At 45.3% G+C, this 13821-nt stretch overlaps 1 protein-coding gene across 1 annotated transcript in view; it reads right to left on the bottom strand.

Moving 5' to 3' along the window:
* The window catches only part of RPTOR (regulatory associated protein of MTOR complex 1), a 321297-nt gene that overhangs the window by 29278 nt on the left and 278198 nt on the right, over window positions 1–13821 (bottom strand). Inside the window, exon 28 of the mRNA XM_035104148.2 lies at window positions 12070–12174. Coding sequence (XP_034960039.1) covers window positions 12070–12174 — 105 coding nt within the window. The remainder of the gene's footprint in view (window positions 1–12069; window positions 12175–13821) is intronic.

Here is a 13821-nt window from a genome sequence, read left to right as displayed (position 1 = left end):
GTCGCCATCAAAAAGATTGGAAAAGAGATTGCAGCGGGTAGGGTGGCAGGCCCCTTCCCTGACCCCCCACTTCAAAACCTACACATCTCCCCTTTAGGCATTGTCCCCAAGAAGTCCCCGGGAGAATATCGGTTAATTCACAACCTTTCCTATCCAAAAGGGGGCTCCGTTAACGATGCGATACCACCCGAGTTATGCTCAGTCAAATATGCATCTTTTGATCAGGCAGTAAAGCTAGTTAGGGGGCATGGGCCGGGTGCCCTCCTGGCAAAGTGTGACATTGAGTCCGCCTTCCGGCTCTTGCCAGTTCATCCTAGGGATTTTCATTTATTAGGTTTCAAGTTCCAAGGAAAATTTTACTATGACAAGGCCATGCCGATGGGTTGTTCGGTTTCCTGTGCTGCATTTGAGACCTTCAGCACCTTCCTGGAATGGGCCCTGCGTTTTAGGACCGGCCTGTCAGGGGTGTGTCATTATCTGGATGATTATTTACTCGTGGGTAAACCAGACACAGCAGAATGTGCTTTTCTTTTAAATGCATTTGCGTCCCTAGCTCATGAATTAGGCGTTCCCCTGGCTGCCGATAAAACGGAGGGTCCAGTTCACTCCCTCACCTTTCTTGGCATTGAGCTAGATACCATTTCTCAGTCTTCCCGCCTTCCCCGAGATAAAATCCGTGCCCTTAGTGATACCATACGTGAGGTCCTTCCACTTAAAAAGCTTACTCTTAGGCAGATCCAATCCCTCCTTGGTCATCTTAATTTCGCGTGCAGGGTAGTCTCCCCTGGCCGCCCCTTTTGCTCGCGGCTGTCTAGATTGTCCGCCGGCCTCAAGCTGCCTCATCACAGGGTCCGCCTCCCAAAGTCCGTCAAAGCGGATTTGGAAATGTGGTTACAATTTTTGGAGCATTATAATGGTATCTCATTGTGGCAGGACACCTTGACGTTACATGCAGACTTTCAGGTCCAATCTGATGCGGCGGGGTCCCTTGGGTTCGGCGTCTACTTCCGAGGGCGCTGGTGCGCTCAGCGTTGGCCAAAGAGCTGGCAAGGCAAGGCCATCACTAGGGATCTCACTTTTCTTGAGTTTTTCCCAATAGTGGTTGCAGTGCACCTGTGGACAGCCGAATTCCGGAACCGCCGGGTTTGCTTCAGGACCGACAATCAAGCTGTGGTAAACATATTGGCCAAGCAGTCCTCACGTTCTGATAGGGTTTCCAGTCTACTGCGCTCATTTGTGCTGCTCTGCCTAGAGTGTAACATACTGTTTTCAGCCAAGTTTGTGCCCGGGATAAATAATGACATAGCGGATGCTTTATCTCGATTTCAGATGGACCGCTTCCGGTCACTGGCACCTCTAGCTCAGCAGTGGCCAGAACCCTTCCCGGACAGTTCTAGCCCTTGCACATAATATCCCACCGACCACAGATCACGTTTTACAATACTTGGAGCATCAGTACACTTTGGGGCGGGCAGCAAAAACTTTAAAAATACATACAGCTGCAATTACTTTCTTCAGTAAGGCTATGTTCTCCTTGGACCCTTGTGCGGACTTCATCGTCCACAGGGCAATTGACGGTTGGGGCAGGCTTCAGCCCAAAAAAGCCGAAGGGCGTAGGCCAATAACTTACGAATTGCTCTGCCTGGTTCGCCAAAAGTTAAGGTCAATTTGTTGGTCTAGATACGAGGCACGTTTATTTTCTGCTGCCTATGCCATCTCCTTCTTTGGGGCCCTCAGGGTCGGAGAGGTGGTAGTGGAAAAGCACTCAGACAATGAATATCGTGGCCTTCTTTTGAATGACATTCAGTTGTCCAGCGCAGAACTGTTAGTACATATCCGCAGTTCGAAAACTGATCAGCGCGGCAAGGGTGCCTGGTTAAAGTTAACAGCTTCTGACCATCGAGGTCCATGTCCTGTGAAGGACACTAGGCGTTATTTGTGCCTGAGACCTGCTGGCGCTGGCCCACTATTTATTCATGAGGACGGTTCCCGGCTGATGAGGCACCAATTCACGCGGGTCTTGCGCATGGCAATCGACGCATGTGGGTTTCCAGCAAAGGAATATGCTGCACATTCTTTTAGGATAGGGGCTGCTACCTCTGCAGCACATTTAGGCCTCCCTACAGACAGGATTAAGGAATTGGGCCGTTGGAAGTCGAACGCCTATAAGGGGTACATTCGTAAGGATCTTTAGCCGGCAGCCACTTACCTCCTCCCTCTTCTCCCTTCATTCCGCAGCTTCACCCTCAGTACGAGTCTGGATTTGTGGGCACAGCATCGTGCACTGGGCGCGAGTGCGGGCGTGCGATCGGGGCCTTGGCAACAACCTGGGTTTGCCGGCTGACGTGTGCGTTTCCTGGATCTCAAGGCGTGGGATGCGTTGGGAAGAGCTGATGCCTGCTGTGACAGCTCGAGCTGCTGCTTGCGGTCCCCCCGATATCCTCATTATCCAGCTGGGGGAAAATGATCTTGCTTACAAAAAGAGCGTGGACTTATTGCTCCATATAAAGAAGGACTTTGATGGACTTGCTGCCTTGTTCCCGGCTACTACCTTGTTTTGGTCCACACTGCTCAAGAGGAGAGTGTGGCGCGACTGTCATAACCCACGGGCCTTGGAAAAATCCAGGAAACTGCTGAATCGTGTTTTGGCACGCAAACTGCGTAGCATGGAGGGCAATGTTGTGGAGCACCCTGAAATCAAGTTCAGTGAGGTGGCTCTCTACCGTGATGATGGCGTGCATCTTTCAGATCAAGGAAACGACATCTGGCTGGCTGATATCACACGAAGCATTAGGGCTTGGTTACAGCGGTGAGGGTATTGGCGGCGAGCCCCTTTTGGGCTCGGGTGGCGGTAGGCATTGGAATATGGAGTTGTCTGGTGTGTTCGAGGACTGGTTGTGGCCATCATCCAACCCTCCTCATATAGGGGTATCCCCTTAAGGGATCCGGCGGTCGTGGATCCCGTCCGACGCCCTGCGGGTGGCTAGGGCCATGGCACGACCCCGGTGGCACCAGGGGGAGCTTTCAGTTGTATTTGCATCAACAGGCTCCTCCCTTGGGGTGTTAACCTGATATGACCCCCCGCCGAGCGGGGTGGAGTCACGCTTGCTAGGGAGTCCAATGCCTAAGCCAATACCTCTCACTTGCTTTAACCAATAAAGTTGTGGCCTTATTCTACCCATTAACCTTAATACCACGTGTCACTGTGTCTTTATTTCTTGCGGGGGGCGGGTCCTCGAACCGCAAGACCCCTCCTCTTCAGAGAGGGGGGGATTTGCGGACGGGACCTGCTCTACGCAACAGGCAGGGGGCGGGATCCGCCCCCTGCTCCACCTTTACCTGCCGCGCTCAGGGCTGGCCAATAGGGCCAGCTGAGGGGGCGGAGCTAACAGGTCTTTAAAATAGCGCGGCAGGCTCCAGATCGCCCCTCTTTGCCCCTGCACCACATCGGATCTCCCACCCACCCGCCCTTTAGGTCGTCCCTTAGTCAGGTACATTTTGACCTTGCTATGGACTTCGGTTGGTCGCCTTTGGGTCGCCTTTGGTGGCACAAAGGGTCCGGGTAGGAGTTTTTTCTCCAATTGGCTAATTGGCACCGGCCTCTTGGGTTTTTCGCCTACCTCGTAGCAATTCGTCACAACTTCTTCTTCGGTATTTGGCGGTAGGCATTGGAATATGGAGTTGTCTGGTGTGTTCGAGGACTGGTTGTGGCCATCATCCAACCCTCCTCATATAGGGGTATCCCCTTAAGGGATCCGGCGGTCGTGGATCCCGTCCGACGCCCTGCGGGTGGCTAGGGCCATGGCACGACCCCGGTGGCACCAGGGGGAGCTTTCAGTTGTATTTGCATCAACAGGCTCCTCCCTTGGGGTGTTAACCTGATATGACCCCCCGCCGAGCGGGGTGGAGTCACGCTTGCTAGGGAGTCCAATGCCTAAGCCAATACCTCTCACTTGCTTTAACCAATAAAGTTGTGGCCTTATTCTACCCATTAACCTTAATACCACGTGTCACTGTGTCTTTATTTCTTGCGGGGGGCGGGTCCTCGAACCGCAAACTCCCCTCTCCCTACATAAAGTCTGCTCTAACTGAGGTGGAGAAGACAGAAGTGGACAGCAGCTCTCCCACTGAGCTAATAGTGGGAGGTGGGCAGAAAGGAGAAGAATTACATTGGAGAAAAAACCATGGGATAAATCTCTAAATCTCTTTCTCCTGGAGTACTACTTCCCCACTCTTCAAAGCAGCCCCATGGGACCGCTAATTAGCAAATAAACTACAAAAGATCCTATTCACAGTTCTTCCAGGTCAAGTCTGGTTTGGACCTTAGAATGCATTAATTTCCTAGAAGCAATTGATGCAGTGGTATTTCCCTGGTAAATTTCTAAGGTTGTGGGAAGCAGGGATGGGAGGTCTGGAGCACACTTTCTGTTAGTTATGAGACTGAGGCAAGATGGAGGATAGCCTAAGAGGACCCAACCTCTGTCCAGGACACATTTACCACGTTTGCTAAACTCCTTCAAATATCAGTACACAACAAAAAGCAAACCCATTTACAGACAGCCCTGCATTGCCTATAGCCATCATCCAGCAAGTGAGGAGAAATGAGGCTGGACCACATGCTTATGCTATTGTAGTAGATACTATTGGTTGGCAATCTCATATCCCCAAATGGAACTTTTCTCACTTTTTTGTTGCATTTGACAAAGAATTACGAATCAGAGACAAGTTTAGTCACATTTATCAGATGGGATGGCAGTGCCTTTGCTCTTTATAATCTGGAGCAAATATTTCTGTACTTTTTGCAGTCATTTTGCCACTCTGAAACTCTCCAACTCCTCACAGAAAGAAATGTGCTCTCAAAGACCTCAACAGGTGTGCCAGGCTAGCTCTGAAGCGGAGCTATCTATCTGTGTGCTGCTGACAGATTGTTGCTTCCAAAGCATCATCAGTATTGATTCTCTATGGTGGTTGCAATAAGCTGGTCTAGTGCACAGCGTATCAAAAGGAAACCCCTTCAGCCTCCACCCTTCCTAATTTTAGCTTTGTCAGCTTGCCAGCAAGTTTCTACAAAAAATGGGATGCTCATAGTAATCCATTGTATTTGCACGTTCTTCTCCATTGCTTCCCAATAATCAGAGAAAGTTTAAAGGCCCCCCACCTAAGAGAAGCCAACTTTGTTCTGATAATCACTGCAGACACATTCCAGCCCTTATCAACTAGTGAATATTAATAATTCATAGAGCGCCTAAGAAGATTACATCAGCTTTCTGACACATACCACACATACCATGTCCTGTTGTGCCAGCCATCTGTCACTATCTCAAAAGCTGAAGCAACAGAGAAGGATTTCAAGTCCCATCCCTCCACTGGGGTTTTTTTTCCAGTCTCAGTCTAAAGAGCTAAATACATGCTTTACTGTAGGTTGGAAATGTTCAAAACCTTTTCCAGACAATTAATCGCCAAAGGCGGAAACCAACTTTCCAGATTGAAACAAGGTCACACCTGCTCTTTACTTTCACTCAGCATCCCATAATTACAAATCAAAGAAACGTAGCAGTCAACAAAGACAGAGGCATTTTACGAATTGATGCTCAAACATTCCAGACCATCTCTTGAACTGTATAAGAGTAATGGTGGTGGCCGAGAAGCTGCTGTACCCTGAGCATGGCTGGCCTGCTTCGATCCTTGTTTAAAGTGATCACACAGCAATATTGCCTCTGCATATCTTGAAAACACTTTCCAATTTCCACATTTTGTGATCAGGCTCCCAAAGCGAAGGAAAATGCACGAATCTCCTCCCTTTGCCTTTCTTCCACATGGACACGAGGCCCATCTTGACCGGATATCAGATGTAGAAGCCCACGCTGCATAGTACAGACAAGCAATACAAAGCAAGGAATGGGAAGGCCAGGAGAAGCTAAGATGCCTTCCAAGGATTAACAGGACCCAGGAGATGTTAGAAGGAATGCCATTTTAAAAACAACAACAACAACAACACATGTGATTAGAAGGACCACCCCTCCCACGCTGATTGTAGGTAAGAGGAAAGAGAGCACTCACCTCCCTGTTTACTTCTGTCAAGATAGATTGAAACCCTTCGGGCCAGACCTGTGAGAAGACAGGGATTAAGGGGTTGATGCTAAGGGTAAGTTGGTCAGCCAAAGCAAAACAAATCTTAAAAAAAGGATTAGGAAAGGCAACCCAAAAGGAAGACAAAAGAACACAGTTAGAGAGAAGCAGTAGCAGTAGAGAGGCCTCCATTCAGGGAAGGAAGGAAGGAAGGAAGACGAGTAGCTTGATCACAGCAGCCATCCTAGGAAGCCATTAGCCATGAGGGAGAAAGCAAGACCGGTCTTCTTTTGCTCATGTGCTCAAATCCCGCTCAGAAGGGCCCTGCTATGCTCTACAGTACCTAGAATGAAAGGCACCTCACTGTCAGTGGAGGAGTGAGAAATGAAAGCTGCGCTCCAAATGACCCTTCCCTTCACCAAAACAAAACCCACAAAGAAACCCAACACCCTGTGAGGGGAGAGGTGAATCCAAACAGCCAAAGGATGTGCTGCTCAGGCCTCACTCTGAGCCACCAACTCAGCTGTGAAGCAATGCAGTAGGCAGCAACAAAGCACACTTCAATGATTTGCTAATGAGCACTCATTCAGAGAGGAAGGACAATTTACAGAGGACTCTGCTCAAACAACTGTTTAAGTGGGGGAAATTAGCAGTACAAGGGGATTCATTTGAAGTCATCAGGAAGAAGGCTGGATAATGAGAGGAGCTGCAGGGTGGCGGCAGCAGCACAGTTGTTAAGGACAAGGCAGCTTAGGCACATGCCGAGCCTGGCTGTCCTTGGTTTGCCCACGGAACTCGAGAAAAAGAACCTGCTTGACCTTTTCCAGGGCAGGACTTGCAAAGGCCACTCTCAAACACCATGGGCTCACCTTTAAAACAAGCCCCAAAACTGGGAGGAGTAAAGCAGTGGTGATGGATGCGAGCAAAGAGGTCAGAGATGTACCAGTTGGGGGTGACAGCCCATTCTCTGCATTGTAAGGCATCACTTGTAAGGCATCACTTGTTCTGTAGGGTAGTCTGAGAGCACCAGCCAGAGTACTTTATTTATTTACACTTACATGCCACCTTTTTTTTCTCCTTGGCTAGATGGACTGCCTATATCTGACCTCAGGGAAAGATGTTCCTTATGCTGTTGCTCTTCCTTTCTCTCCTAATTCTAACTGGTAATACACAGGATGTGGTTACGCTGATGGGAACTGCCATGTCCTTCCCCTACCAGTTTACAGACGGACCTAGGAGCCTGCATTATGCTTTCTGTTAAACCACTCATCTTAAACACCCTCTTTGTAAAAAAGAAAAGAAAAAAAGTCACTCTGTCTATTCCATGTGAAACCTCGCATGCAATCCACACAAACCAACACCTTTTGAAATAGTATCTGAAACCACAAAACGGACACATATGGGAGTAGCATCCTCTCAGGAATCACCTTGAGACTGTAACCTACTGAAGCACTAACTTGCACAAGGCTTGCCCTGGTTTTATATCTTTCACATTTCCCCATGTCACCCTTCTCACTGGTTTAACTGCAAACAAAACCATCTAAAAGAGAACCACTGCACGCACACACACACACACACACACACACACACACACACAGAAAACCTGGAGAATAAAGGGCTTGCTTAGTACCGGTCCATCTCTTGTTATGAGGAACAGACCAAGTCAGAATGACAGACCTGCTTGGCCAAAACAGCCAAGTGCTGAATTTATTCCGATGTTAATTTCAGCAACTTCTCCCCACCTCCTTCAGAGTGGTACAATATGAACTGTGCCTGCACTATTTCTGGTGGTGCCTGGGTGCTTTCATTAAAATGGTCATTATATCAACACCAATTCAGCACCGACCTGGAGCTGACTCATAATGTGCATAGATTCTGTGGTTCCCTCCACCCACTGCCTGATTCTCTAATGCTCACACAGCTGTTCTAATCTTCACATGATCCAAAATATTACGACTTTGCATAATGTGAAATTTGCTCCTGTCTTTCTTAGACCTAATCCTTTAACTTTTAGATGGACAATGAATGTATTTGGTAGATTTAAGCCAGGAAAGGGCATAACCAATGCTAAGAAAAAAAGCCTGTTTGCTGTTGCAGTACCTAGTCAGTACAGAGCTGAAGCCTTTGTGTTTCCTATATATAGGCACATGAATGTTTTGCTAGAGAATTACATACACTTTTATAAGATTCCTTTCCTTCCATCCCTCTTAATCCACTCCAGCCTGTTCTTCACAAATGATAAAGCTTGCACAAAGAGGTCAGGTCCACCCACTCCTTTAAGTGTGTCCTCTGCTCCTGCTGTTCATTCAATCCCCTTGTGAGGTCAGTGACCCATTTTTCATCAAGATGATTACATCACCAATTGAGGATTAGGAGATGGAGGAGAAAGATGGAGGAAAAACTACCAACAGCAGAGGATGCTAAAATTCAGGTATCGTTCCACTGGCCATGTAAAAAGAGGAAGGCGGAAGAAGCACCATACAGAAAATTGAGGCCACAAGCACAATGGTCTCAGAGAAACAGGAGTCAGATTACAAACTGTACCAGCAGTCTCCACAGCAAAGGCCAACACTTCTAACAATAATCTCATTTCTACAGAGGACTCACATTTAATTCACCCTGCACCTTTGCACAGAGTGAATTTAACTAACCCTCTCATTCCCTCAGCAATATGCATAGATAGTAACAAAATCAAGGAATGAAAGTGAAATTTAATAGATCTGTAAAGGAAGCACAATCACTCTCCCTTAGTGCTGTTTCTTATTCACTGAAACAGTGAGGAAATTACTGGGAGAAAATTCAAGCCATAGTGGAAATCAGAAACAACAGTCACAAGGGACCTGTGCAGCTCTTCTCTGCAGGAATCATTTGCTCATGCTATAGAAAAGTGTGAAAAGGATCAGGAACAGCTGATCTTTACTATCAAAAAAACAAACCATTGCCCATTACCCAGACTAGGCTGTATCTGCAAATCAATGCTTCATGGGTATATTTTTTATGTCAACATGTTGGTTTGCTCTGCTCTCATAACTCTTACAAGTTTTATTTTTTTATGATGCCTGAACGTTGTTTAAAAGGATTTGTCATATGGGCAGGTTTTTCTTGTCTTCTCCTCTTTTGAACTGCAGCCACAGACAACAGCAGCGGCAGAGACTTCAAAGGAAGAGCCAAGGATACAATTGTATTTGACTGCACACACCAGCCTCTATGCAGGAGTCCTAGGGTTAAGGCAACATTTGCTTGTACACATTTTATTGAACTGAATCAATGAAATGCCACTTCTCTTCAGCCTCAGACTTTTCTTTTTGTAGTGACTCAAAACAATAAAAATGAATTATTTTAAGATAAGAAATGATAGCTAAACAGATTAGGCTATATTTTTAGCCAAAAACGGTCACTCTCATTCAGAATTTATAACAAAGGGCTTATAGGCTGTTAACACTGGAACTGAGGATATCAGAGTACAGCAATACGTATCAAGTTGTGTCCATGTGATAGCAGGTTCTCGCCTTATCTTAAACCTTTTAAAACAGGATTAGGGAACCTGTGGCCCTGCAAACATTGCTACACTACAACTCCCATCATCCCTGAACCATTGGTCATGCTGGCAGGGGCTGATGAGAGTTGAAGTCCAACATTAACAGGAAGGCCACAAGTTCTCCAACTACTTTAAAGGAATTACACAGGTTAGAAAACTACATTTCCTGTTTAACTTATTGATTGTTGAGCGAAGCAATGTATTGGCTATCAGACTATGAGCGTCTTAAATGAATATTTTCAAATTTTAGTTATGAACTTTGCTTGTCTATTTTTGTGAAGTGAAATGTAACACAGGATTTATCAGATTTTATTTTATTCAAAGCCATTTATTTATTCAAAGCCAGCTCTCAAATATTATTGCCAGTGTTGGACTCAGTATCATTGATATTAGCCTCCTGCAAACTGGTGTCCTCCACGTTTTGCATTACAGATCCAACCACCCCTAAGCCTTGGCCACACTGATTGGGGATGATGGGGTTGGCTGTTCTATACATGTTCCATTTAAATTAGCCTTTTTGCTTAGTGCATTTGTACTTGAAGTATTTGCTAATGTAAGTGTGTGTGTGTGTGTCTGTGACACAAACCTTACAAGTATGCTAAAATTAAGATAATTTCTTTCTAGATTTTCTGATTGCAAATTCTGGATAAATTCATTGGTTTAGGTGGGGATAAGTAATAAAAATAACAGAAAAATGGGAGAAGAGCGTGTAGTGGAGCTTAAGGAAGTCTAACAAAGTTCTAATTTCTCCTATGATGACTAATTCAGTGCTTGTTTTGAAATATAAATATATATATATATATCTAAACCACCCTCATATTTTTTGTGTGCCTACTTTGCAGGTGCCCTAAGCAGCATGTATTAAGTCTACCTACTGGGTAGTCCAGCACTGGCTATGCTGATTCTCAAATATGTGCTTTCAAGATACTTTAGGGTGAGATGTGTGTTTAATGAACATCAAGTAAGCTTTAAAGCTTGGTAAACGGACTATGAAGACAAGACCTGGAGAGATCAACAAGATTTGACTTTGGTACTCTACTCTCCACTCAAAGCAGCAGAGGGAGTTCAAGAATTGCAAGATAAGCATCTTTTAGCTGCTTCCGCATTGCTCTTATTGACAATATTCCTGTAAATGGCAGGATTTCACTCACAGCAATGTTTATAGCAGACATCTAACTTCCCATAGTTTATGTGCACATGTAATGGTGCGCTACAGAAGCTTGGGTGTGCAGCAGCTGCACCTCAAATTTCAGGCTACCTGGCCCAAAAGGAAGAGGAACAGAATCACCATAATATTCTTTTCATGGAAAGAACCAGAGGAAGGTCTGTCAAAGTTTTAAGATCTGAGTGAGGCATCGTCTGTGAATTCCAATGAATAGCTAGAAGGCACATTATACAGGAAAAGCAGGGCAATGTGAGGGAGGAAGAGGACATTAAAGGAAAACATGTAGGCAGCGCTACTGAAATGTAAAACCCTTTATGTTCAAAGGGCAGAGATTTTTATTTTGACGTGTCAAACCACTATCACTTACTGGCTATGCCAGCACAAATATTTTAAAGGGATTGCAAAGTGCTGGTTTAGCAACAGGAAGTTTTCAAATAAGTGGTTGTCAGGCTTCAGTGCTGAGATGCACAGGTTCGGAAATGAGAACTGTCAGAGCATTAATGACTCCTCGTGTCTTGGAAGCAGAGCAAGTATCCTTCATTATCACATCCGGCATAGTGGGTTATTTTTGGTCACCTAACCCTGCACCTCAGTCTCTCAGCCGGGCTTGTTAAGTGATGGGTTTCTTGTTGACACCTAACCCTGCGTGGATTCTCAACATGTTTGGGACACTCAAATCTACTTGCACTACCATCTTGTAAATGTGACATTTCACTTGACCTTCCATCCCCCCCCCTACACAACGAACAGCAGGAAATACTGCAAGCAGTGTGCCCAAGTCAAGGCAGGCTCAGCAAGGTAATATGGGAAGCATGCAGAGCTGGGGCAAAAGGGAACAAGCAAACAAAAAAATAGGATAGTGGCAAGAGGTGAGTTTTGGGGGGTAAAACCCCAAAGTGAGAGGAGAAAACCAGCTGCAATAATGAGTCCAAGGAAGGGCAGTGCTTAGAAAAGCCTTACACAACAATTCTCTATCTAGAAGCAAAAAAAGTTAGATCTGACCTCTAGTGATGAAACTCCAGCACAGTCCAGGAAGAGAACTCACCTGCACTCCTCTGTTCAGCACTATGAAAAAGATTGCATCTATTCCCCATCTGGCATCTCTGTTTAATCTTACATTTATTATTTGTTTTTAAAGTATCGCAGGGCAGAAATTTCTCATCAGCTCCATAAAGACCAAAACATTGTTAACAAGGTGCTACTGTGAAGTGCACTCCATGTTACTTAACCCTGTTCCAAATGATGGCAAACTACTTTTGCCCCTCCAAATCCAGATAGAATGCTAGGTCATACCTACCGCGTGTCGTTGGTAGCATGTCTGACAAGCCCTGCCAGGCCGTTACCATCTCTGGATTCTTCTCCAGGTCAGCAAAGTTTTTCCACACCCTTATAGCACCATCATCTTGAAGGAATGACAGAAAGAAAATTATAAGGCAATTCAGCCCAGAAGGGTAAGCTGGGCTTACCCAGTACCGTAAATTAATCACCATTACTGATTTGGCTCCAGCAGAAAATTCATGCCGCTTCAGACATATTCCACTAAACCATGGTTCTCCAAACAGGAAGCAGGCATGCTTATGGAGAGATCAATTGTTACTATGGAAAGCTTGATCTGACACTTTTTAATCATATTGTTGAGTCCGTTTGCCTCTTAAGCAAGGGAGTAATATGCCAAGCTCCACTATCCTCTGCCACATTCAGAGTCACAGGCAGCAACCTAGCTTGACAGCAATATAGATTATTTATTTCCAGACGGCCTCACTGGTAATTAAGTCAACCATTTTGGAAGAAATTTTGCTTCCTGTGGTCCTAGTATTATCCCAATTTTGATTTTGAATTAGACGATCACTGGGTGCAAATAGCATCTAACTGTGTGCTCTATGCTGTCCATGCACAAAATTGCTCTCATCAAAATGCCATCCCACATTTAATCTGGATTTACCCGTTCTGTGGAAATTCTGATAGGGTAAAAAAAGGAGGGGGGAATCAATTTGGATTAAATGGGGGGGAAATAATATGGGGTTGCATTTTGATGAGGATGAGACTATATGTTCCCTGCAGGAGCAGCAGAGAGTTTCCAATAAACTGCTATGTGGAAACACCCACTGAGGGTTATATTACAATAAGAGATGGGGACTGGATCTCCCATTGGTGTAACAGCAGCCACTAAAGGCAAGGGAAAGGATCTGATCTAGGTTGCGTTGCAGCATTAAGGTAGGTTAAAGTTTTATCCATGCAACACTTTCCTAAGAAATATTCTCCCAAACCATTATTTGCCCTATGGGCAAAACATATAGGTACCATACAGGAAGCTCTTTTTGATTTTAAATCAGAGGCACACATTATGACAAAACTGGAGAACATGTAATTCTGTTGGCTTTCTATTTTATTCTTTTCCTCGAAGTGTTCTTTTAGTGTGTTTTCCCCCTAAAAATGAGCAAGGATCTTATGAATGATTCTAGCCTGGAATGGCAATCTTTAAGACCAGTCTGCTTGCAGCACCTTATTTTTTTCCAAACCTTCATCTTATTTGTTGCTCCTTCTTGTCATTCAGCAAACATTTCCCCCCACTGTTTATGGGAATAATGCTTTAGCTGTATCACAGTCCGTTGGCCCAATTTTCCTTATTAAGTCAAACACTTCAGCAATAAAAAAATCCAGCTGTTTAAGGAAACAGGGAAAACAGCACTGCTGCTGCTACAGAATATAGCAGCACATGCTTTATTAGTTTATATGCTTGAGACTAGACAGGAACATTGAAGATGCTCTAATCTAAAAATAGTACAGTGCTCACTCCTCACCATCCCCATATCTATCTGTAGAGGGACAACTGAAATGGAGGTATTATAGCAAAACATTTCAGCTTCCACCTTCTTCACCAGCTCTCATATACCTACGGTAAATCAAGGGTGCTATAGTCAAGGTGGTAATACGACTACAGCACCCTTTGACTGACACGAGACTCAAAGGGAGCCACAGAAGGCAGAAGCCAAAACATATTGCCTTAATATGTGTGTTTCAGTAGTCACTGCAATAAATAAATGGGATT

Source organism: Zootoca vivipara, chromosome 2, assembly GCF_963506605.1.
Source record: "Zootoca vivipara chromosome 2, rZooViv1.1, whole genome shotgun sequence".
Classification (NCBI taxonomy): Eukaryota; Metazoa; Chordata; class Lepidosauria; order Squamata; family Lacertidae; genus Zootoca; species Zootoca vivipara.
This window is presented reverse-complemented; position numbering and strand designations above follow the sequence as displayed.